A 24,432-nucleotide genomic window follows, 5' to 3' on the forward strand; every position below is an offset into this window, starting at 1 on the left:
GAACCGAAAACCTCAACTCTGATCAGATTTCTGGTGTTGATTACCTTTCTGGATTAGTTTTTCGTTGTACTGACATTTAACATCGCCTGACCGTACTTGGATTCTCTTACATGACTAGATGAGGGTCGCCCCGAATCGGGAACTATTTTGTATTGGTTGATGCAACTATCGGCCACTCGTGTGAAGAGAGTCAAATCGATCTTTCATGCTATCTCTGGATTTCTCCTATCTTTTGGGTCTTTAGTGATATTCTTCGCTCCTCGTTGTTTGAATTGAAATGTGCAGCATGGAAGTTTTCTATTAACAATTCATCCAGAAAAAAAAAAAGGCAGAAAAAGAACATGAAAGTTCTCAACTTTTGTTATTCCCTTTCTGTGGATTTACATTTTTTCCTAGAAAATCTGTTTTCGGATTTGTGTTGCTGTTTATTTATGGATTCTTGATGTGTTTTTTAAACGTGAATACTGAAAATATAAGACTGATTAGATCTTTGGTCCAGGTATCAGGTGTGTTTTTGTCCTTTGCTTCTTCCATTGAACTTGCTTCATTGCCTATCTGTTCGTTGCTTGCTCTTCTTCTCAAGCATGTAACTTTTGCTTCATGTTTTCTGCATTTACTAGTTCTCTTTTCCCGATAATGCATATGTTTCAAGATTGTAATATTTGTCAGGACTCAGGTCTGGTTAAGCAACTTGGTAATTAATATAATCCAATTATCATACAGGTTCTCTGATTTGTGAAACTTCATTGAAGCCCTCTGATACTTGCATCAAGATTTTGGACAAAAGTTCAAATTTATTGAAAGGTTTCACTTTGAGGCAAAATCTACAAAAATCATGTCATTTCTGTCAAAGTTAAGGTGCGTCACTGTGGATGTTACCGGTACTCTCATAGCATACAAAGGGGAGCTCGGTGATTACTACTGCATGGCTGCCAAAGCAGTTGGTTTGCCTTGCCCTGACTATAAACGAGTCCATGAAAGCTTTAAATTTGCTTACACAGAGATGGCCCAGAAATATCCTTGTTTCGGATTTGCAGCCAAAATGCCCAACATTGTGTGGTGGAAGACTTGTGTCAGAAATTCGTTCGTGAAGGTAAAATATCGCATTCTTTTGGCATGCCCTCGGTTCTCTCTTGTAGAATTCTCATGTGATGTTCTATTTGCGTTGCCAGATTCACCGGGTTTTAGGTGTTGTTTCTTTTGTGTTTTCCTTTTATATGCGGTAACAGGCAGGATATGACTATGATGAGGAAACCTTTGAGAAGATATTCAGGCGCATATACGCATCTTTTGGGTCAGCTGCACCTTACACTGTGTTTGAGGACTCTCAACCATTTCTGAGATGGGCACGTGAGAAGGGGCTTAAAGTAGGGCTTGTTAGCAATGCAGAGTACCGGTATCGTGATGTTATTCTGCCTGCCTTGGGTTTGAACCAGGTAATGCCGGAGAAAAATATCCCATGTTCCATGTATTAGCGTGAGACATTGCATAATGCTTGAGTTCCTCTTTGTTTTTCTATGACATTGGGATGCTATTCCATTTGTAGTAAGGTCACATTAGCATTGGCTGTTGTTCTTGCAGTCGTGTAGAATAGCTAATCAAACTGAATTATGTCATTCCACAGAATTTAATCAACACATCATGTTATCTGATTAGTTGTGTTGTTTAGACATTGGTAAGGTTTCTGAGTCTCTGACATACACTGAACGATACTCCATGGTTCAGGGAACTGAGTGGGACTTTGGTGTATTCTCTGGTATGGAAGGCATAGAGAAACCAGACCCGAAAATTTATGAGATAGCACTCGAGAGGGCGGGGAATCTTGCAGCGGGGGAGGTTCTGCACATTGGAGACAGCATGCGGAAGGACTATGTCCCCGCAAAGAGCATAGGCATGCATGCTTTGCTTCTGGATAGGTTTAAGACTGCTGAGGCCGAGAATTGGAGGAAAGCCGGCACCACGGTACTTCCAGACTTGGTTCATGTTCAACAGCTGCTCCTGTCTGATAAGTTTACTGTTTAACTGCTGAGACCTTTTCTTCTGTGAGCTCTTGTTCTTGATGAATCAAGGTTTTTCATGGATTTTTTTTCTTTTCTGTTCTTGGTAAAAGTAACAGTAGTGGGTATTTTCCGGTTGCTTGGGGAAGATTTTTTTTTTTTGGGCTCAGAAAGGTCACAGGCTTGAGGCTACTACTGCTGTTACCTTGGAAGAGTAAAATCACTGTATTTTCATTTAAGTCACAGCTGAAATAGAAGAAATGAAAATACTTTTTCTACAAAATTCAGAAGCTATATTATCTGTGAGAAGTTATGGAGTTTACGTTTACACATCCAACTGCAAAAGTCAACCTGACATTACATGTCGAAAGGCTTCAAGACTTCAAAGTGTTAAGGTGGAACATTATGGCTTGTTCTGAGACCTTATATTCGTAATCCGATTTCACCAGCTAACCAGCTAGTCACGAAACCCACACTTGAGAAGTGTTCATACACGTGTTGAGAGCTCGAACCTCCATGGGCACGGAAGACTTATATCACACTGAGCTGCAAAAGAGACCACATGAACAGAAGTGCATAAATGGCAAAGAAGAGGTTTGGATAATGACTTAATCCAAGGTCCTCACAATTGATCTGACAACCACAACAATGCCTACTTCGTATGGTCAGAGATTTGATACTGACTCTTTACTCAAAAACATTTATGCCCATTAATGACATTAAGTAATACCAACATATGATATGTTAACGCCTATGAGCGTGTAACCAGAAAATAACACCGTGGGGGAAAGATTACCGGCAAATTTAATTTGAGATGGTTCCAGCTCTTACATGAAATTATGAGCCATGATGTACACACTTGTGCCATAAACTTCTGCGGACTACATACTCAAAACTAATCCATCCTGTAACTTACGCGTCTTTCGAGCATTGCTTGCCATTGAAAACTCCATAAAGGAGAAGCCTTGGAGGATTTGAAGAGCAGATTGCAGGCCAACCCACCCGCCCATAAAACATCAACAGCAAATAACCCCCTGGAAATTGGAATTGTTAGAAGAAACGGTGATCTAAAGGAAACCACAATGTTTTGCGATCTATGCTACAATTAAGAGAAATGAAGAAGGAATAAGAGGAACCTGTCAAGTAGGCTTCCATTTGATAAAGAAGAGGTAAAAACAGGGGGGCCCTTCATTAACACAAAGTTGTGTGAACTGGAGTGGAGATATCTGAGCTGTTCATAAACTTTGGGGAGAAAATAAATTCCCCAACAAATTTTTGCTAGCCAGCAAACTTGTTTCAGCATCCAATCCGATTTAGAAGTTAGAAGAATTTGGAATATAACCAGTTCTCCAAAAGCAATACACTTGCCCATAATGCTTACAGGGATCTTCTTGGGTTCAAGAATACAGATTCCTCCAGCATTTATCAATGGCAGCTCGGATCTTCTTGGGTTTGAAAATCTCCTGAACAATCAATGCCCAAGTAGAGGTCTTTGGTGTCAGATACTTCCCCAGCATTATTTCCACAACTCTGCAAGCACCTGAAGTTCTCCGACGCTTCAAAAGACGTACAACAAGCCCATCAAGAAAATCCCTTCCTTCTTCGGCAGGATCTGGTTTCTCGCTAAAAGTTTTCAGAAAAGCGCTACATGTTACAACATCAGGATCACACCCTCTATCCAACATACAGTTCAAGAGATCCACAGCCCGAGAGACGTTATTCTGCTTACATAAAGCATTGACAAGTATATTGTAAGTAACAACATCGGGCTGTGCCTCAGGTTCCTGACAAAGCATATCATAGTATAGTCTTAAAGCTGCATCCATAGAACCAGTATCACAGAGACCCTTAATCATTGAACTATAAGCTACAGTGTCAGGCTTGCGCCCATTAGTAAGCATGAGTGACCATATCATCATAGCCTCCTTGAGCTTACCATGCTGGCAAAGACCGTCTATCATAACACTGTAACAAACCTCGTTGCGAGAACAGTTGGTTTTATCCATCTCTTTCCATACTTGAATTGCCTCTTCACTGAGACCTGCTTTGAAGAATCCTTTCATCAAAGAGCTGTATGTGTAAGCATTGGGCAAGCAACCATCATTTATCATTTGATTGAGTATTTCCTTAGCTTCATTTGGTTTCCCTTCCCGGCACAAGCCATCCACAAGAGCACTGTACACAACAATATTGGGTCGGCACCCTCTCTCCTCCATTTTCTTCCACAAATTCATAGCATCTTCCGGTTTTCCCTCCTTAAACAATCCACTAATAAGAGCAGAATAAACATAATGATCCACAACATACCCTCTTTCTTCCATGGATACCAGCACCCGAATCCCATCCATTGTCCTTCCTTGCTTAACCAGACCATTAATGATTGTTCCATATGTGACATAGTTTGGCATGCATTTCCTGGACAACATATGTTCCAAGAGACTGACAGCTTTATCTAACTTACCCTTGAGACATAGACCGTGAATAATAGTATTGTATGTTATCTCATTCGGAGCACAACCCTTAAGAAACATATTATCCAACAGTTTTGTCACCCGAGTCAGGTTCCCTTTCTTGCACAATCCATCGATCAAAACATTGAATGTAACAGGGCTTGGGGAGCAACCTTCAATCTGCATCTCATCCAACAGCAAAATTGCTTCATCAATCCTATCCTCCTTGCACAACCCGTCCATCAATGTACTATATGTGTATGCATCAGGCAAGCAATTTTTGGCAGGCATGTCCCTGAAGACCTCAACTGCTCTATCAACAAATCTCAACTTACACAGAGCCTTGATGACCAAATTAAAACTCAACGCGTTTGGAGAAATGTTCATGCTCTTTGAATTTACAGCGTAAAACTCCAATGCACGATGGTAAAGACCCTCGTTTATAATCACATTCAGTACAGAATTAAACGACCTAATTGTGATTTTACATTGAAATTCGTCCGACATCCTATGAAACAAGTCGACAGCTTTCTCAGGCATATGTGCATTCCCGTAAGCTTTAAATATATGGATAAAACTCTTCTCTGTAATCACTCTCTTCTCTACTCTTATTCGACCCAAAAGCTTCTCAACCGACTCAAAATCACCCAAATTGGAATAATTCTCAATCATTGAATACAAAGTCGAATCGCCCAACTGGTAAGAACCCATTTTGGAACCCGGCTTGAACATCTGGTCCGGAATAGGGGGCTCCGGCGGCACTCTCGTGTGGGACTCGGCTTCCATGGATGTTTCCGAAGAAATTACAGGAGAAGAAAAACGAAGACGAACGGAAAGCTTGAGTGGGCTGCTCGAAAAGAATTGACTTTTTCGAACAAAGCCGCTGAAGAAGTTGGTTGGGATTGGGATTGAGCATTTGGGCATGGTCTGATGTTTTTCTTAGGGTTTTTGATTTGAGTCATCAGTCATGTTCTGTTCTGTGTGAGGGCAGAGGGAGGGAAAGAAAGAAGAAGGCGCACACAAAAATCCCTTTTTTCCCCTCTCATTCCCATTCCCATTCCCATTTTAATTGAAGGAATTGTATACTACTCTTTTTTTTTCAATAAAAAAAACTAAATCTGCCAAAATTTCCATAGAAAATTCATGTATATTGTACAATAGTAATATCCTAGAAATTATCTAATATAACAAAACTATTTAACATGCGGTCGATTTTAAAAAAATTTGGGATTAAGACGATGTTGTTGTTGATAAGATTGTATGAAACTTAAGTTTAGTAAAAACAGGCCACCTTAAATAATGAATGATAAGAACCCTCTTTTTTTGGCAAAGAGCCAATTTTTCCATTCCGAAAACACAGTCTCCATGAAACAATCTGACATCCGACCCAAACAAGATAGGAAAGTTACATCAAACACTGATATATATATATATATATATATCCATTCACATAACACGCATCATATTATATATCTCAACTGACTTATTCAGGTTTTAGATCATAATATAAGCATAATATATTTCTTCAGATGGCTGCTTCATTCCTCGAGGTCATCTTCTTGGCAACAAGAACGGGGTCACCAACTTTGATCAACTTCCCTTTACCATCACTGCTCCCTTCTTTCCAATCCCAAACCATCTCCTTACCAAAGAACACCTGCCACCACATTTCCACAAAAACCATACCGAAATCATTTTCCAATCGTTTAGCCTTAACCGCTATGTATTTCCCTAAACCGGGCCAAGTATCGCCTCTTCTTGCTATAATTCAAGCAGCAAAAGAACCTTTGCGATTCATTAGACCCCTATATTAGAGAATTGTGCTCGACTCGGGTTAAACCAAAGTAGAAACATTTATACTTCAACTTCAGATTCTTTAATCAAGCTCCGTAAAACGTCCTAAAGCAGAAAACGTCGCCAAGCTTGGGTTTAATAACTAACCTTTCCACGGGGCTTTTTGTCGGGCATTAAGACCTTATCTGATCTGAACTTCAACAGTGTTTCAGTTGGCTCGCTGCCCATAACCGCAGTTTCTTGATCCACAGTTGGTACCTGAAGAACACGTTACAGACTTGAATTTAAGGATCAAATCTGGACAACGGTTTCACATCTTGCAGGAAGAAGACTGTGCCAGTTCACAATGCAAGAAAGATGGTTGAATGTTTTTACCTTGCAACGGCTGCATAGCCTCACACCTTTGAATACTAAGTCATTTATTTTGATTTCATCCCACAGGTCTTCGCCAAAAGGCTCACAGCCATCCAGAAAGATGCTGCAGAGAGATTATACAGACAACAAGATAATACGACAGTGAAGAAGATTTATGTACAAACCTAGCGATGCGAAAGAAGTTCAAAAGGTATATGGACGAAAATAGAGAAGAAAACAAGCATTCGTGCAAGTTTCATGGATATGTTACTTGGGTCTGAAACGGTTCACGGGAACTGGCTCTGGCAGAAGCATGTTCAATTCATTCAACGAACCCTGAGAAAAATTACCAAATCGTATTCAAATATTCATTTTAGATGGGAAAAATGCAAGTTTCTTATTAGAAAACTAGATCACCTGAGATAAAAACAAGAACGGAAACAGATCCATAAACGTTGTAGAGTATCCTGCCGCATACTGAGGATCCACAGGCCTATGTTCAGAATCTGCAGTTAAGAGTTTCAGTTAAGTATGTCATCTGTTGCAAAGAGAACACAGTAAATCAAACCTTCACCTTTCTTAAAACGGACCAAGCGGCTGGGTTTCCCGATATAATCTGAGAACCATTTAGCTGCTTCTTCTCCCTCGTCCAAGGCAGAGCCAGACCACTCCCACATCGAGACACCTTCTGCCACAGAGTCCGGTGTTGTCAATGGGATCTTGAGCTCATTCATTCCAGGAGCTCTTATGACTGCAAATTAAGTAGAGACAGCAAACACGAGTTTGAAAGTGATAGCGGAAATGAGACACGAAATGGGAAGAAGATAAGATATGTTCATTTCGCAACAATTACCATCCACATAACAATTTGAACCCAACTCAGCAAAAAGTGAATAACGTCATATGATCAATTTTACCCATAAAAGACTTGTTTGTAGGCTCCCAGTCCTCTGAGAACGCCTCCTGGGGCATTTCCGGTTTGATCAGAGCAAGCTGTGGCACAATCCTCTGAGTGTATGCTCTCCCTTTGTAGTTCACGACTAGCCAGTGACGGTCCCATCGGAATCCTACATCAGTAACCAAACAGAATGACCATCCATGATCATTCCCAAGTATCTTTCATCAAGAGACCTTTCAATATAGTTATGTTTTCAGCCATCAGGCACTCGTAGTTGTAAAAGTTGACATCTTTCTCCCCAAAAATCGACCATAAGCATTGATTATGTGAAAATTCCTAAATTCTTTTGACATGTAATAGCTTCCTATGATGAAAGTTTAGGCAGCCTCATTCACACAACAAGTACGCAAAAGCAGGGAAACATAGTAGTCACTCTCATTTAAAGAGCGCTTTCCCGGGAAATTCACGCACTTTCCAACCAACCAAACAAATCCATTTTCATGTCGTCTTCTCATCATCCGCGGTCAGACCCGAATCATATCACAGAATACGACAATCGCTCCGCGAAAACAAAATCCCAGAAAGAACGAGAGGCCAAAAGACAAGGGTAATAAAGTTTCTCCGGAATCAAACGGACAGAACAAAAAAGAATGATCGGAGAAGAGGAAATTCCTCGTACCGGTGGGAGTAACGGGTGCCTGAGGAACAGAGATTCCGCGGCAGGATTTGATCGGATAGATGAACAAAGACGCAATCTTCGGAGACTGCTCCATCACTCTAAAAGCCTATCACACTCTCCTTCTCACTCGGGATATTATTATCGGGCGATGAAACCCAGATTCAGAACTTCACCATCTTATAAAACCCCACAAATGCTAAGATTTAAGAAAAAAAAAAGGGACCACGTCTTTCTTTGCAATTGCATGTGTGTTACTGTTTGATCATCCTTTATGATTTTTTCCCAATATTAACTCTTTGATTGGACCGTAAAACACAAAAAAAAAAAACTAAAAAACCGGTGGGAATAAAAATAAATAAATCATAAATACACACGTGGGACATGAGCAGACAGGTTACACCAACTTAGGTTTTATTCTACATCATGCAAAATCTTTTTATATAATGTAATTTCGACGTTTTATTCATACATTACACTCAATTAAAAAAAAATCAATGTTGCTAGTTTTTTTTTTCATTTTTTGGAAAAAGGAAAAAAAAAGAATACAGCAGTGGAAGCCTTCTTTTTTCTTTTCTTTGAAGAATATGCTCCTTGAAAGCCCAAGGGATCTATTCTCTCCAATGGCCTTGTATGTGAAATTGCTGATAGGAATCTATCTTCAAAGCAACAGAGGTTAGGACCCCAAAAAAATGAAAGAAGAAGGTGGTGTGTGGTGTGAGGGAAAACCTGCAAAGTGAACAGCTCCATGGATGGACTCCTCAAAAAACCTGTGGGAGACACATGCAAGGAGGGATATGTAACTTACAGCACGTCATGTCATGTTTGATTCACAATGTGGAAGACGATGAAGAAGAGGTTTTGATGTGATGTCTCATGGCATGACCATTAGGGTCGCTGAGAAACTCAGAGTCTGAAATGGCTGTCATCTTGCTGCAGAGTCAGATCTTGAAAATGATCGTTAGGGAAACTTTTCCCGAGGGACTTGAACTTGGGCCTTTCTAAACTGAAGCTTTCATGTGGCATAACAGGAAAACCGATCAAGGAGTTCACTCATCCGTTATCTTCCAAGAACGCTGAAACCCGTGTGAATGCCCCTCCCCAAATGGAGATCCGAACCTGAGTTAGAAAGGAGTTTTGCTCCCTTCCTTCCCAATTGAATCACCCAATTTTGGGTTAAAGAAATGATTTTGTTTGAGATTAAAATCTTCTTTCACTCCTACACAGGACGACGGCCACAATGAGATCTAACACGTTTTATTTCCAAGGAACCAGTATCCAAATGACAGACCTCTCCCTATCCTTTGCTGCATTTCCTCTTACAAGCATAACCTATAATAACTATAACTAGTAACTACTGGTCTTCAACATCTAATGTACTCTCCGAACTTTAAGCTCATATGGACAGACTTCACATAGTCACTGAGGAGATCAAATATATGAGTAATGGACCCACGTGTGAGAGCTGCAGGGAAGCAAGAAGAAAGGTCTAGCAATTTACTCTTGTTCTTCTCTAGGATCATCCCTCTTGACGTCATACGGATACCATTTCACAACCTTCTCACCAGTTAGCTTCTTCCCTAAGATCCTATGGGGAGACCTCTTCCCCACTAGGTTAAGCAAATGCCCAAAAATCCTTGCCCTTGAACGGTGATTGCTGCAGATACAATTCTCTTCAGGTTACCACTAGCCATTTTTGCCCTTAAACTACAGGCAACATAGGCAAAAACATAAACCTGGTCATCAATCCAAAGACCTCACTCAGACAAGGGAATTCACAGGATTAACAAAACTAACAAATATGAAACGAAGTGTCAGCCAGTGTTCCCAATCACATACAGTGCATCTAAAAGCCCGAGTTTTTTTTTATCCACTAAAAGCCCGAGTTCTGGTTTGTTTACAGGGAAAAGTTTATAACTTTCTAAATCATAAGGTTCCAAGGCTTGCGGCTTATAGCAAGAAAGAAGATTTCAGATGTGGGTTTCAGCAAGATGGCCAAAGTATGTAAAAGAATGAGCCAAAACAAGAGCTAGCAGGTGAAATTAGCATCATTAGACTTGGCAAAACTACACGATAAAACTCAATACCTGGACTTTCCCATTTCTTTTCCAACACGTCGCCACTCCGGCTATCGCTTTCATGACCGATTCAGTAGTCCATTTTCTCCCATTAACAATGCCCAAACAACATCAATGGAGACGAAACAGCTCTTAAAAGAGCCCAGATCACGCATTATTGGGTCACAAATAAGAACAGAGAAAATCCCGTTCAGCCATTTCACCGACCAGTGAGATGAAAAGGAATCTCGTAAGTAGCAGTTAGCCGAACGTCCGGCTTGCCGCGACGGAATCCGGCACTGAATCTCGACGGAGAAAGAGGGAGAAGGAAAGAGCAACTTACCAACAAAGCAAAGCACCATTGGGCTTTTTGCCGAGACCAAGAAAACCTTTCAGTATCCGGTTTGAAGCAGGGGTTTCCCTTCAGTTTAACCGGAACAGACCGGATCGAACCGAACAGAATCAGCCGAACCGCATGAAATTTGTTTTTGATTCGATTGACCGAGTCATCGCAGGGTAGTGCATTTTTTTAATGACTTCTTCGTATTCTGGTAACAAAAAAAGGCTATTATGTTCCAACTGGATTAATTTATTTCACAATAAAATTAAATCTTTAATCTTCATTGAATTCTTTATTGAAATGTGATTATTTCAAATTGGTTAGTCCATAAACATCTTCATAATAAATTCATTTCTCTTGTGAAGTTGTTGGGTTTTTTTTTTAAAAACAAATCTTACTCTTTCAATTTTTAGAGTATGTATATATAATATAATTCCTTAAGCTTTAAGAATATGAAATAAATTATAAATCGAGGAATAACAAGTCAAATAAATGATTAAGATGGCTATTAGACTTTGAACAAGTAATCACCCAAGAAAAAAAATATAATAACACAAGAAAGGCGAAGCAGTCACGAATTGCCCTGTTTTCCATATTATAATATTTTTAAAAGAACCATTTTTTTGTTTAAATTAATAAAAGTCGCCGTCTCCCAATTCTGGGTCAACTCTGTAATCGGAAAAAACAGAAACTTCGGTCTAACATATAAACCATAGGCAAGAGACAAAACTTCCACGGTCCTCAAACCCCAAAACCTACGTAAAGGACTTGACTTACCTGTTTTCATCCTTCATTTTCCCGGGAAACAATCAGAAAACCCAGAGATCACCCAGAACCCATCAGTTTGAATCCACTTTGGTGGCGTCTCCGGCGATGGGTTTGGTCAACGAAAGGAGTTTGAGCGCCGTGCTCGCGGCGTTGACCGTCGTCTTCGTCGCCATGGATAGCCTCGGACACTGCAACGCGAGGTTTGTAGTCGAGAAAGGAAGTGTGAGCGTTTTGAATCCGGAGGAGATGAGGTCGAAGTACGACGGATCGATCGCGAATTTCGGGTTGCCCGATTACGGCGGGTTCTTGATCGGGTCGGTGGTTTACCCGGAATCCGGAACCGCTGGCTGCTCTGAGTTTCATAAAACCTTCAAGGCGAAGTTTCCTCGTCCCACCATTCTTCTCCTCGATCGCGGAGGTAGGTTTCACAGTTTATAGATCAGTTCGTCCCAAAAGATTCCAACTTTAGACATGCCTGTTTGATATGTCCTGTTTCCGTCCTAGTTAGAGGCTTACCTGTTTCTGAAGATGTGCCTGGGATGACCATGTCTGAGAAATTGAACTTCATTTGGTTTGGTGTAACAGAGTTTTGTATTTGTATCTGTTTGATCATATACGCTATCAACTAATCGGTTGTTTAATCTGGTAAAGTTCTTAACTTTGATTAGTTTTGAGTTGATGATCTGTGTTTTCTGCCTCCTTTGTCATCAGAATGCTACTTTGCCTTAAAGGCGTGGAACGCTCAGCTAGCGGGAGCTGCAGCTGTACTCGTCGCCGATAACGTGGACGAGCCATTGTTAACGATGGATTCTCCCGAGGAGAGCAACGTAGCCGACGAGTTCATCGAGAGGATCACGATCCCGTCGGTTCTGATCCAACAATCCTTTGGAGAGAGCATAAAACAAGGACTAAGACGAGGTAAAGATGTAGTCTTGAAACTGGACTGGAGAGAATCAGTGCCTCACCCTGACCAGAGAGTGGAATACGAGCTCTGGACCAACAGCAACGACGAGTGTGGGGCCCGCTGCGACGAGCAGATGACCTTTGTCAAGAATTTCAAGGGTCACGCTCAGATTCTCGAGAAGGGTGGCTACACGCTTTTCACGCCGCATTACATCACGTGGTTTTGCCCTCTGCCGTTTATAAACAGCGCCCAGTGCAAGTCTCAGTGCATAAACAACGGTAGGTACTGCGCTCCGGATCCCGAGCAGGTTTTCGGGGAAGGGTATGAAGGGAAAGACGTGGTTTTCGAGAATCTGAGGCAGCTTTGTGTTCATAGAGTGGCGAACGAGAGTAACCGGTCGTGGGTTTGGTGGGATTATGTCACTGATTTCCATATCAGATGTTCCATGAAGGAGAAGAAATATAGCAAAGATTGTGCTGAAAATGTCATGAAATCTCTCAGTAAGTCCTCTGTTTTTTCCCAAACTGAGGAAGCTTTTCCTTGCTATCTCCTTTCTTCGGGTTATGAGTTTTCAACATTGTATCAGATTTACCTATTGACAAGATCAAGAGATGCATTGGTGATCCTGAAGCTGACACTGAGAACCAAGTTCTGAAAGCCGAGCAGGAACTTCAGGTCGGTTGTTCAAGTTCTGAAAATGTCATGAAATTGAAAGAGCATCCATCTTTCTTACGGAAATGTGTGAAATTCAGGTTGGCCGAGGAGACCGTGGCGATGTTACGATATTGCCAACGTTAGTCATCAACGATGCTCAATATCGAGGTTAATCGTGAATGTTGCTTGTTATTTTTTCCAAATCCGTCCCTCTCACTGAAGAACTTGGACCCTTCTCAACAGAGTTCTTGTCTTTCTCCGCATGTGAGATACTGAAATTTCCGTTTTCTTTTTTCTCAATGCGTGAAGGGAGGCTGGGGAGCACTGCTGTTCTAAAGGCAATATGCGCAGGATTCAATGAAACATCAGAACCTGCTATCTGTTTAAGCACAGGTCAATCTCTCTCTGTTACCATGATATCCATCTTTTTCAGACAGATAACACTGATCTTGTCTGTTCTTTTTCCATCCTCTCTTATAACCGGACAGATTTGGAGACAAATGAGTGTCTGGAGAACAATGGTGGTTGTTGGCTTGATGTTAAATCTAACATAACAGCTTGCAAGGTTTGTCGTAAGAACTATCGGATCATGTCTGTATAGCATCAATCTGATCGCTTGGATACCGAGTAGTTTTCAGAACTGACGACGGAAATCTTGATTATCTTCTATCAGGACACGTTCAGAGGAAGAGTTTGCGAGTGCCCGGTCGTGAAAGGTGTGCAATATAAAGGCGACGGGTATGATTCATGCTCGCGTAAGTTACTCTTGGCCATCAAAATGACAATTCTCTCGGCGACAATACTAGCTCAGACTGATTTCTGGTTTTGTCTCACTATTACAACCTTTGTATTGCAGCTTATGGGCCAGCGAGGTGTACTATAAACAACGGAGGTTGCTGGTCGGACACAAGGAACGGCTTGACTTTCTCTGCTTGCTCAGTTCAGTGACTTTTCCTCTTTGCCCTTCTTTGAGTTCTTTTTCCAATTCATCAACTTCATTGTCTTCTGTCTGAAACTCGGAGTAGAAGTTCCGTAAAACGTTACTTATAAGCTCTTTGCAACTAAACCTGTTATAGGAGACTGACTCAACGGGCTGCAAATGTCCCCAAGGGTTCCGAGGAGATGGTCATACATGTGAAGGTAAACCTTATGAAGATTATAACTCACTCTTTGTGGATTTTGATTTTGGATAACAAAATCTTTCAAGGAGTTCCATGCCTATTTCTAAAACTAAGATACCGTTCTTTTCGGTGATTTTTCTTCCTGCAGACATAAACGAATGCAAGGAGCGTTCGGCTTGTCAGTGTAGTGGCTGCAAATGCAAGAACAAATGGGGCGGATACGACTGCAAGTGCTCCGGGAACCGTCTCTACATACACGAACAAGACACTTGTATCGGTACACACCACTGATCTTGAATGCCTCTACTTCAGATCTTTAAACCGATTCAAGAAAAAACATTTTTTTCCCGTTCTCCTTCTGATGATAAAAGGAAGATTGACGATATATTCGCAGAGAGAGACGGGTCCAAAACAGCATGGTGGTTAACACTACTGGTCCTGGCCATCGTCACAGCAATCGGTTTAGCCGGTTATCTATTCTACAAATACCGGTTCAGGGTACTCGCACTCCTCAAACACATTTCCTTTATATCTTTGTCTCTGTAACTTCAAAGCTGAGATTTTTCAATTAATGGCATTTTTCTTTGAACAGACATACATGGATTCAGAGATCATGGCGATCATGTCGCAGTATATGCCGCTCGATAGCCAACGTGCCCGAGAAGTTCATACAGAGGCTGAACCCTTCCGACTGAACCCTTCAGTCTAACGTATTATACGTGCCGGTGCGAACGTGTCGGATTCTGTGGGTCCCATTTCTTGCACGACAGAAGAAGTTCTCGATACGTTAAGATACGGATGTTGTCGTCATTTGGTGTACATATGGTTCACTGTTTCGTGAAAGCTTTGTGTAGAGATAATAAGTACATGTGAGGGGTTGTCTTTGGTTGGGGGTTATACACAGTTTAGGCTTTGTAACTACAGAGTCAACGGCTTTGCTTCAACAAAAAATAATTTAAACAGTAAAAAGAAAAACAGAGCAGCTTCTTTCTTTGTTGAATAAAAAAATTTAAGTTTTGAACATTTATTTTATGCAATAAACATCGAAACATATGCTTTTTTTACATCATTTATGTCTTACTTACAAATTTCTGGTAATAAAAAACCAAATGCTTTCGTTGAGAGTCGAACTCAAGACCTCCCGCTTACTAAACGGGTGCTCTAACCAACTGAGCTACGAAAGCTTGCATGTTCAAAAGTATATACACAAAAATGGTTCTTTTTCGGCAGATTTTACCGTGGAAGTGGAAGATAAGGTTGGGCCAATGGTTTTACCGTGATCGGTGTTACAGACTGTAAAAAAATGTTGTCGAAAAAGAAATCCATGACGGAAATTTAAACTGAAGAATAAGAAATTTGGATAACGTTGGTCTCTTCCTTTCTTAAGACCAGGGTGGAACTCTTCCCGTTGCCGGATGGCTTCTTCTTCCTTCCTCCTCCATCAGCTAGCCAATACATTCGTCTCCAAACCCCAAGTACAAGAATCTTTTTTGCGTTTACACATATGGCTACGCATATACATAAACGTTCGTATTTGTTTGTGTTTTGTCTCGGTTCTGAGTCGCTATGCGTTCATGTTCCTGTCCTTTGCAAGGGTTTCTGCAGTGGAATTGGATCAGCACCAAAACCCAGATTCAATTTGGGTAGAGACAGAGAAAATGGCCTCCGACCCATCAGAGTTGCCACCGTTGAGACGGAAACTTTTCCTCTGTTTCAGTCTACTGCCGCCGAAGAATCTTCGTCCGAGGTATTAGTAATCCGAATCCTTCAAAGCTTGATTTTTTTCTTTTGTTTGATTGCTGAGAAAATCCTCTGGAGAAACCTATGTGGTCTGTAGAATTCTGGAAAAGGGTTTTGAAGGAGAGAAGGAAATCAGACTTGATTAGTTTCTGTTTTGTTCATTAGCTGGAACCAGCAGATCCGGACTTCTACAAGATAGGTTTTGTCCGAAGTGTGAGAGCATATGGTGTTGAGTTCAAGGAGAGTCCTGAAGGTTTTGGCGTCTATGCCTCCAAGGACATCGAACCACGTCGTCGTGCCAGGGTGAGTTGCTTAGTTTCCACCAAAGTTTTCGACTTTTTTCTGCCATTACCTTTGATGGCTGTATCTTTGTTTCTTGGTGGTTTTTTGGCAGGTGGTAATGGAGATTCCTCTAGAATTGATGATAACTATAAGACAGAAGTCCCCATGGATGTTTTTCCCGGATTTTGTTCCTATAGGTCATCCTATATTTGATGTCATCAATTCGACTGATCCAGAGGTATTGCATTTGTGTAACTATAGCCAGACTCTTTCTGTAGTAGCCAACCAAAATTATTGGCTTTGGATGAAATTGTAGACAACAAAGTTGTTCTCTTTCTCAAAATCTTTGCTTTTGTGTTTCCTTGACAATGAACTGATTCTTGTTCATCGTTGAAAAAGGTTATGTCTTGTTTTTAGTTTCTATTTGTGCTAATGTGACATTTCTGTGAGTTTACAGACGGATTGGGATCTCAGACTGGCATGTCTTCTTCTATATGCATTTGACAGAGAAGATAACTTCTGGCAGCTCTATGGCGATTTTTTGCCTGCTGCAGATGAGTGCACTAGCTTGCTCCTGGCTAAAGAGGTGGACTGATTTTCTTTAAAACTATTCATATTTACATCTCTATTTTGGTGTCTTTCATCAATCAAATGAGTAATCAGATCCACTTTTGTTTTCTTTGCTAAACCTCTATTTCTCTGTCATTTGGTATTTTTGTTGTAGGAAGACCTTGTGGAGCTTCAAGATCCTGATCTTGCATCAACTATGAGGCAACAACAACAACGGGTCCTAGAGTTTTGGGAAAGGAATTGGGTAATCAGGCATGAAGCTTAGAGATTTTCACTCCATTCCGAAATATTGTGATTGCTGTTTTTCATTGACAAAGACCTGTAACTGTGTATAACTTAGCATTCAGGAGTACCGCTAAAAATAAAACGGCTAGCTCGTGAGCCTGAAAGATTCATTTGGGCGACTAGTATTGCCCAAACCCGATGCATTGGCATGCAAACAAGGATTGGTGCGTTGATTCAGGATTCAAATATGCTGATTCCATATGCTGGTAAGCAAGATTGTGTACATTTAATTGTTCAGTTGCTGTTGACCGACTCATCGACGAGAATTCCAACTTCTGTCATTGAACTTTATGTTGGCTCAAGCTAGAAACAGATGAATCTGATTGGAATCTCAAAACTGGTCATGCAATTGCTCATGTTGGTAGTTTAACCATGTTCTGCAGACATGCTAAACCATTCCTTTCAACCAAACTGTTTTCTACATTGGCGAGCCAAAGATCGCATGCTTGAGGTTATGACAAATGCTGGTCAAGGTATCAAGAAAGGCGAAGAGGTAAGAACTCAATGGCTTTCTCCAATGTTTCTGTAAATCCCACCACTGTCAATTAAGGCACGTATGGTTTCAGGTCACGCTATTATATTTCGATTGAATTCTTAAACCAAATTTGAGGTTGAATTACCATTATCGATAGGTCAAAGGGATTCATTCATTCAAGAACATGAAAAAATGATCTCATCTCATAAATGCTTTTGCAGATGACGATTGACTACATGCCAGGCCAGAACAACAACATGCTTATGCAAAGATATGGCTTCTCGTCTCCTGTGGTAATTTACTAGCTGCAAATTAATTCTTAAGCCAGGAGATGATACTTCAAAGTTTTTCTTGTTTGTCTGCAGTTTTTTTTTCTTCATTTCAACACGTTAAATCTACTAGTTTACACAATTTTGCATTCATGCAGAATCCCTGGGATGCTATACAGTTCTCTGGAGATTCCAGGATACATTTAGACTCCTTTTTGTCAGTCTTTAATATATCTGGTCTTCCTGAAGAATATTATCATGCCAGTAAGTTCATTTTCTTTCACTCCATCCCGTTATAAACAATGTATGTTGATAACAAATGAGGGAGAAAATAAGCAAGATTTTGCAAATTCTGAGTGACATGTCAGGTTCTGGATGAGGTCTAAGATAACTCGGTAACTATACATGCATTCAATTCTGAGGCATTTTGTAATCAGATCCATATCACAGCAGAGCTAACCCGTGGTTTGATAGATGAATCCTATCTTGACCCGTTATCGTATCAGAAAAGGCTATGTTAAGTATGAGTAGACAACATTTGTATCGGGACTGACACAATTAATATGGGGCAGGCCAGTTCTCTGAGGATGGTGACTCTTTTGTTGATGGAGCCGTCATAGCAGCGGCAAGAACATTGCCCACTTGGTCAGATACAGATGTTCCTGCAATTCCCAGTGCAGAGAGGAAAGCAGCAAGGGAGTTGCAAGATGAATGCCAAAAGATGCTTGCTGAATTCCCCACAACTTCAGAGCAAGACCAGAAATTGCTAGGTAAAATCCGATATTCAGTGTCCAGATAGCAGAATGCAAAACCCGTTTATCAATCCCGATAATCAGAACTTTCATCTTGTAGCAGATTCTCTGTCGGAAGCTAGGACAACGTTTGGGACAGCGATCAAGTACAGAATGCACAGGAAGATGTTTGCCCGGAAGATCATCAAGGCACTCGACATCTATCAAGAACGGATACTGTTTTGATCCGAACGAAATGTTCAACCTTTTCTCCGATAAATGCAAGGGTTGTCGATCAAATCTGAGATCTGTACACGAGAATGTTCTTCCTCACTCCATCTGAATTACTCAGCCATGGCCATTGAAGGTTCCATTGTCTTTATTGTCAAGTTTGTCTCCATGGTGTGGAGGGTCATTTCTTTAATAGTGTTAATTAGACTGAGAATGTAGTTAGGTTTATTTGCTCGAAAGGCGCATCTTCGCTTTTGTGAAGTTCTCCACAAGTCGTTCAACGTTTAATGACAGGTATGACAGTTTAAACCGTTAAGAGATTACACAGTGATAAATTATACTGTCCTAAACCTTGATGAAATAGAATGAATTGTCCGATATGTTGATGTCTTGTTATTCAATAACACAATACAGAATTATACATTCTTAAGACACCAAACGAGATTGGTTTAATAATATTATCCAAACACAACTGAATGTTTTTTTCTTCTTTCTAATCATTGTAATATGGTTGCCCCGTCGAAATCATAGTTTGAATTTTATCACTCCTATGATTAGAGAAAAGGGAAGAAAACAAAAACATTGGTCATTTTCATAAAATAATTATCGTACGTGCTGTGGTTGACTGTAATAATGCAGGAGAATCAAGTTTACGTGCACCAACTTGCTTTATACTCGAACAATAAAGGTAAGAATTATAACTAATATATGTTAATAATCTATTAAACAAGATGCTGAATCCAAAAGAATAAGACAAGAAGATGTTTGATGCACCAAAAAGAATAAAATTTATCTCAATAAACACACTTATTATGGAATAAGAAGAGCTTATGTTAAATTTTTTTTTATAATCTGAAAGTTTATCGGGTCTTTTGCCCAACTATATCTTTCAGAAGATTGGAGACGTTCAGGTGAATGTCTCTCCACACGCTTGGCTTTGAACCCAGAATAAGAGAATGTTTTGCATGTTCTCTTACCACTGGTTTACCCAAATTTGGGTTATGTTAAATAGTGATTAAACCATTAATCACATTTCAATCATGAAGTCGTAGATATTGGTCGATCTCAACATCGAATTTTGATGGGCATTTACAGATCTATTATATGTATATGGTACATAACAAATGGATGAAAAGAACAGACTAATCTCATCATTAAAGGCTAAACAAGATGATTATCGTATAATTAGCCAATGGGTATGACTATGGTACGTATATGATTGGGTTGCTTGATGTCATATTTACTTAGGGTAGGTTTGATTGGTTTGGACAAAAGAGGAATATCAACAAAGAGTAGAAGAAAAGCAACGACAATTATATTATTAACCACAAGTTAATAAAAACAAGCCAATATAATTAGGGGACAAGAATGAATATAATTTTTTTATTAAATAAAGTTTTTTGTAATTATAACCAACAAAAACAAGACAAGAAAAGGCCATTGCATAGCTACAAAACGTTTGTTGGCTCAATCCATTAAGACAGCAAAAACATATATAAAAAACTATTTGCTTAATTAGTTTCGATTAATCTAGTAATTATCGTATTCCTTACTAGGGTCATTTTATCTTATAACTTTGAGTTGAATAATTATAAAACAATTATATGATGGAATAATTACTAAAATATGACAAAATATCCAAAAGTTACGGTTTATCTTGGAATATACCACACCACAACTGTAGTTTTATTTGCGAGTTTATATATATATATTCTCTAACAAAATATAAAAAAAAAAACTATTTTCAAAAGATTACGATTAGATTAGAAGATAATAATTAATGATGAGTGCACACACACTTGTAGTTTATACAATGTATACGTATATAAATTTTGACCAAATTCTTGTAACGCAAATCTATATATATTAATAAAGATGTTTAAAGAGATTTGGTGAGGACACCTAAGCATCCTATGTGGCAATTTTCTTCATTTCAATTGGTTTATAAACATGTTCATTAGTTTTAACTACATGAAAAATATCAATTGACTAATTAATGAAAAACAATATTATTAGTTATCTTAATGAAGAAAAATTAAAAAATTTCATCTTTGTAATATAAAAAATATTATTAGTTATCTTGATAATATTATTCAAATTACAAAATTAAAATATAATATTATATAATAATCTTGAGAGAATGATAAAAGAAAAATATCAATAGAAATCTAGGTGGAATCTTTAATAGTATACAAAAAAGAAAATATCAATGGACATTTTGGTGGAATCAACCTAGCGTGATAACAATCATTTAATAACCACTAATGAAAAAAACTATTAGTCTTCCCCACTAATTCACTAATGAAAAACGTTACTAATGAAAACCGACGTTATAAATATTTGCATTGCATGTCCATTTTATTTATTTTTTGTATAATTGCAATTAAAGTTCTTGGTTGGGGTGAAGATGGTTTTTATTTGATGAGCAATCCTTGCATTCTCTAGCATGTTCTGTCGTTGTGGAATATCTCTCGAGTGTAAATGTGAAACAGTTTATAATCCGTAGCCGTCGCAAGATATTTGCTTATCATATTGTGATCCAACTCGCTGAGGATCTCTCCCAAGGGTAATTTTCAACGATTTCTTTTCATTATTTTATTTGAAGAAATCGTGAGTTTGATCGAGTGCAGGTAAAGCTATTAGATTTCGAAGAAGATCGTTTATCTTGATGTGAAAATATAGAATATGCTTCTAAACACCAACATGAATCTGAAGATAATTGATTTTGGGTTGTTCGGGTGGAGGCACACAATCCAAAGGACATGAGCGGTGAAACTGATACTTTTGGATAAATGAATTATGAGGTATATACTAACCTCTCCATCGGATTTAAAGAAACACCATAATTCATTGTGTTCTGGATGGCAAACCCTACTATATGTTGGATAATGCCCAAAAAGAAACACAAAGGGAGACAAAGATTTTTACTTCAAATGTACTACAAAATGTTTTGTTTGACTTTGTATGTTGGCAGTTGAGTTATAGATTTTTAACATCTTAAATATTTCTTATACAACATCATAAATATGATAAATTGTAGATTTTTTTTTTAAGTTTTATACAGGAATATTTATTCAGTAACCATATAAATATATAGATCTAATTATCTCCATATAGACTATATATTTTCAGAACATACATATATATATATACACACACTATCTTTATGTTCTATATGTTTCAGAACTTGCACTTAGACCTACGGATATACAACACTTATCTCTTGATGCCTCTTTTTTTAACCATAAATAATGAATTAGAGTTGTCAAATGGAAAAGCAAATATATCTATATATCTATATATATATATTGATTACATATTTCAAATGATATATACAATGCTGATCTGATTATTATTGTGATTGATGAGTATTTGTTATATGAAGGGAATATCATCTGGTTTTAGTGGACAAAGCGGTCCATTACAAAGCCACCATCGGCGGCAAGGGAGGGAGCACAGTATGTATCTGAGCATTGATTTTCCGGCGAGAACAAGCTAGGTGACTCGGCCACTGGTACAGACGATTCCGGTCCAATGACACGGAGTCGGGTTGGAATCTGACCAGGAGCACGCAGAACAAACCGATCTCGATGGCGGATTTTAAGGCAAACACAAACACCCCATTAGAATTAAGCGATGAACAGAAGCTCACCATGCACAGAAAGATGAAAGAAACAAAAAGAAAACAAAACTAAAGCATATTCATTTCGAACAAAGAAATCTGAAATATGCGTCAGTGATTGTTCTAAAGAGGAATCATGAGGTGGGTGAAGCAACGAGGAATTGCAGAGAGAAGACGAAGGAGAAGACTAAGAAATGTTATCGAGGTTGGAGTGTTATGCATTCCTTGAGCAACGTGGTGTAATGAAACCATTAGAAAGTTTTTGAATTCTTGGCAGACACTGTCAGAAAATGTGCGAGTGAGGTATTATTTGAAATACTAATAATAGTATAAAGTTAAATTAATGTTTTACTTAAATCCAAGTTTTTTTGTCATTGAACGATGGATGAGGATGCAAGTGGGTTGTTGTCTTTTTTTATTTGACCAATCTAGTTTTGTTATATTAAATTATAAATGTTAGGACTTATGTCGATTAACAATTTAGCATTGGGTTTAAATTTTTACATCATATAATATATGCTTCTAGCAATGATCGTGTAACACAGATAAAACTACATAACGTAGGCTTAGAAGAATAAATTTAATCAAACTATACGACTAAAATAAATGATGTATGTATGTGTGTATATGTATAGATTTTTTTCATCAATTTTAATATTTATTTTATTTGGGTATTTATGTTAATAATTTCTTTTTAGTTTTTAATTTATTTTAATTATATGTAGCGTAATAAAATGAATGTTGCATAGATATATAGAATGAAATTATTTTTTATTTTAATCAAAATAAATGTAGTTTTATATTTTTCCACAGTTTGTTGCACAAAAAATCTAAATAAGTCATATATACTATTATTACATTATATTTTCATTAATAATTTATTGAAATGAGATGTTTTTAAATAAGGTTAAAATTGAAAACTTTACTAAGACATTACCTAGAAAATATTGAACGATATTTATTTAGTAATAAAATTTTTTCTGAGCTTCTGCAGTAAGAGTATAGCTTCATCTTCTCCTTCGCCGGAAATCGTCTGATGAGACAGCAATTTAGGATATTACCTGGTCATGGAACGAAACAGCCAAAAAAAATTGGATACTATTATGCGAAAGGGTAATCATATAGATCGCTCTTCAGGTCCCTTTTTCTTCTCTCTCTCTCTCTCTGTTAATCATTTTGTATGCGGTACCATCGTCTTCTCCTTAGGTCTATGACTGGATGAGTAACTGAGGCGAAAGGTTCTGCTTGTCTGCCAGTGATTCCGCAATTTAGCTCGACCTTATTGGCAAAATGCGTGGCATTTCATCCGCTGAAGAATTTTTGCTCCGACTCCCTGACAATTTTAACGGCAGGAGGGTTTATGTCAGGGCTAAGTCCAGAGAGAAAGCTGAGGATCAAGGATCCAGTGAGAACCGTAAACCCTGTGGATCTCAAGGATCCATTGAGAAAATGGAACAAGAGTATCAAATGAAGTCAGACATAGTCACCAATCCTAACTGGACCACTTCCAGTATCATGCTACCATATATATTAAATAGATATAGATGGGTGACTCGATGGATATTATTTTGCTTGTGGTGAAGAAATGAGTTTAAAGGATTGTAACGAAGCATTGAAACCACCTCAACATCCACATCATCATCTATGTGATATTTTTTAAAATATTCAAAATCTTTGTTTAAACATAATTTGTTTTTAATTTTATATATTATTAAAATTTTATTTGATTATACATATATTTTATATAAAATTAAAATATGTTTAAAGATATAAAAAATGAAAAATATCAATATCTTATTATCAATTTTAAAAAACAAACAGTTCATCTTTATTTTAGATAATAACTATGATAATTAAAATGATAATATTTTGAGAAAAAATTTATCAATGATTGTTATAATTAAAAAATATAAAAAAACTACCAAAAATATGGTTAAAAAATATTCATTAAACTACCCATAAATAAAAAACTGACAATAATATTCATTAGTTCACCATAATTATTATGACAATAAATGGAAAGCAATATAATATATAATATATATTTAATAGAATAAAAAATTAAAAAATTAACTACCCAAAACGATTCATTACCTTCAAAACAAGAAATGGTGCATATATTGGTGGTCATAAGTGGTCAAGATTATTAATTAGTAATATTTTATGTAACCTATAAAGGTCTTCGAGTGGTGGTGGAAAACTCTATTTTTTACT

The 24,432-nt window shown here is 38.3% G+C and overlaps 5 protein-coding genes and 1 non-coding gene across 12 annotated transcripts in view; 3 read left to right on the plus strand and 3 right to left on the minus strand.

The window, feature by feature from the left end:
* The window catches only part of LOC104811853 (haloacid dehalogenase-like hydrolase domain-containing protein 3), a 3,360-nt gene extending 1,080 nt beyond the window's left edge, over nt 1-2,280 (plus strand). Inside the window, exons 2-4 of the mRNA XM_010538704.2 lie at nt 724-1,093; nt 1,230-1,436; nt 1,726-2,280. Of these exons, the coding sequence (XP_010537006.1) occupies nt 836-1,093; nt 1,230-1,436; nt 1,726-2,022 (762 nt within the window). The 5' untranslated portion in view covers nt 724-835 and the 3' untranslated portion in view covers nt 2,023-2,280. The remainder of the gene's footprint in view (nt 1-723; nt 1,094-1,229; nt 1,437-1,725) is intronic.
* LOC104811820 (pentatricopeptide repeat-containing protein At4g20090) lies at nt 2,250-5,478 on the minus strand. 6 transcript variants are annotated; one of them, XM_010538693.2, is made up of 3 exons: nt 3,134-5,478; nt 2,914-3,031; nt 2,250-2,538 (listed from the first exon to the last, which is right to left on the minus strand). In XM_010538693.2, the coding sequence occupies exon 1, from the start codon at nt 5,369-5,371 to the stop codon at nt 3,395-3,397; it is 1,977 nt and encodes a 658-aa protein (XP_010536995.1). In that variant the 5' UTR covers nt 5,372-5,478; the 3' UTR covers nt 2,250-2,538; nt 2,914-3,031; nt 3,134-3,394. The 6 variants fall into 6 exon arrangements, with proteins under 6 accessions (XP_010536995.1, XP_010536987.1, XP_010536979.1 ...); XM_010538685.2 differs by having other exon boundaries at nt 2,250-2,543; XM_010538677.2 differs by having other exon boundaries at nt 2,829-3,031.
* A 335-nt stretch (nt 5,479-5,813) lies between these two features.
* Nucleotides 5,814-8,399, minus strand: LOC104811863 (mitochondrial amidoxime reducing component 2). The gene is made up of 8 exons (XM_010538716.2): nt 8,173-8,399; nt 7,513-7,662; nt 7,170-7,346; nt 7,013-7,101; nt 6,867-6,931; nt 6,617-6,719; nt 6,389-6,499; nt 5,814-6,104 (listed from the first exon to the last, which is right to left on the minus strand). Exons 1-8 carry the CDS (start codon nt 8,264-8,266, stop codon nt 5,973-5,975), a joined length of 921 nt encoding a protein of 306 aa, XP_010537018.1. The 5' UTR covers nt 8,267-8,399; the 3' UTR covers nt 5,814-5,972.
* A 2,846-nt stretch (nt 8,400-11,245) lies between these two features.
* On the plus strand, nt 11,246-15,006 carry LOC104811868 (vacuolar-sorting receptor 7). Its single transcript, XM_010538728.2, has 12 exons — nt 11,246-11,752; nt 12,046-12,738; nt 12,825-12,913; nt 12,991-13,060; nt 13,202-13,285; nt 13,381-13,457; nt 13,566-13,647; nt 13,749-13,831; nt 13,969-14,032; nt 14,162-14,290; nt 14,408-14,511; nt 14,606-15,006. The coding sequence occupies exons 1-12, from the start codon at nt 11,440-11,442 to the stop codon at nt 14,720-14,722; spliced, it is 1,905 nt and encodes a 634-aa protein (XP_010537030.1). The 5' UTR covers nt 11,246-11,439; the 3' UTR covers nt 14,723-15,006.
* A 117-nt stretch (nt 15,007-15,123) lies between these two features.
* Nucleotides 15,124-15,197, minus strand: TRNAT-AGU. Its single transcript has one exon. It is a non-coding gene; the product is annotated as a tRNA-Thr (tRNA).
* Nucleotides 15,198-15,365: 168 nt separating this feature from the next.
* Nucleotides 15,366-18,914, plus strand: LOC104811881 (protein PLASTID TRANSCRIPTIONALLY ACTIVE 14). 2 transcript variants are annotated; one of them, XM_010538739.2, is made up of 12 exons: nt 15,366-15,488; nt 15,608-15,760; nt 15,919-16,056; nt 16,148-16,273; nt 16,493-16,621; nt 16,760-16,849; nt 16,946-17,096; nt 17,274-17,383; nt 17,587-17,658; nt 17,793-17,898; nt 18,207-18,404; nt 18,487-18,914. In XM_010538739.2, the coding sequence occupies exons 1-12, from the start codon at nt 15,429-15,431 to the stop codon at nt 18,609-18,611; spliced, it is 1,458 nt and encodes a 485-aa protein (XP_010537041.1). In that variant the 5' UTR covers nt 15,366-15,428; the 3' UTR covers nt 18,612-18,914. The 2 variants fall into 2 exon arrangements, with proteins under 2 accessions (XP_010537041.1, XP_010537049.1); XM_010538747.1 differs by having other exon boundaries at nt 15,367-15,488; nt 18,490-18,914.
* Nucleotides 18,915-24,432: the final 5,518 nt, after the last annotated feature.

The sequence above is a fragment of the Tarenaya hassleriana genome, unplaced genomic scaffold (assembly GCF_000463585.1).
Source record: "Tarenaya hassleriana unplaced genomic scaffold, ASM46358v1 Cleome1, whole genome shotgun sequence".
Taxonomy (NCBI): domain Eukaryota; kingdom Viridiplantae; phylum Streptophyta; class Magnoliopsida; order Brassicales; family Cleomaceae; genus Tarenaya; species Tarenaya hassleriana.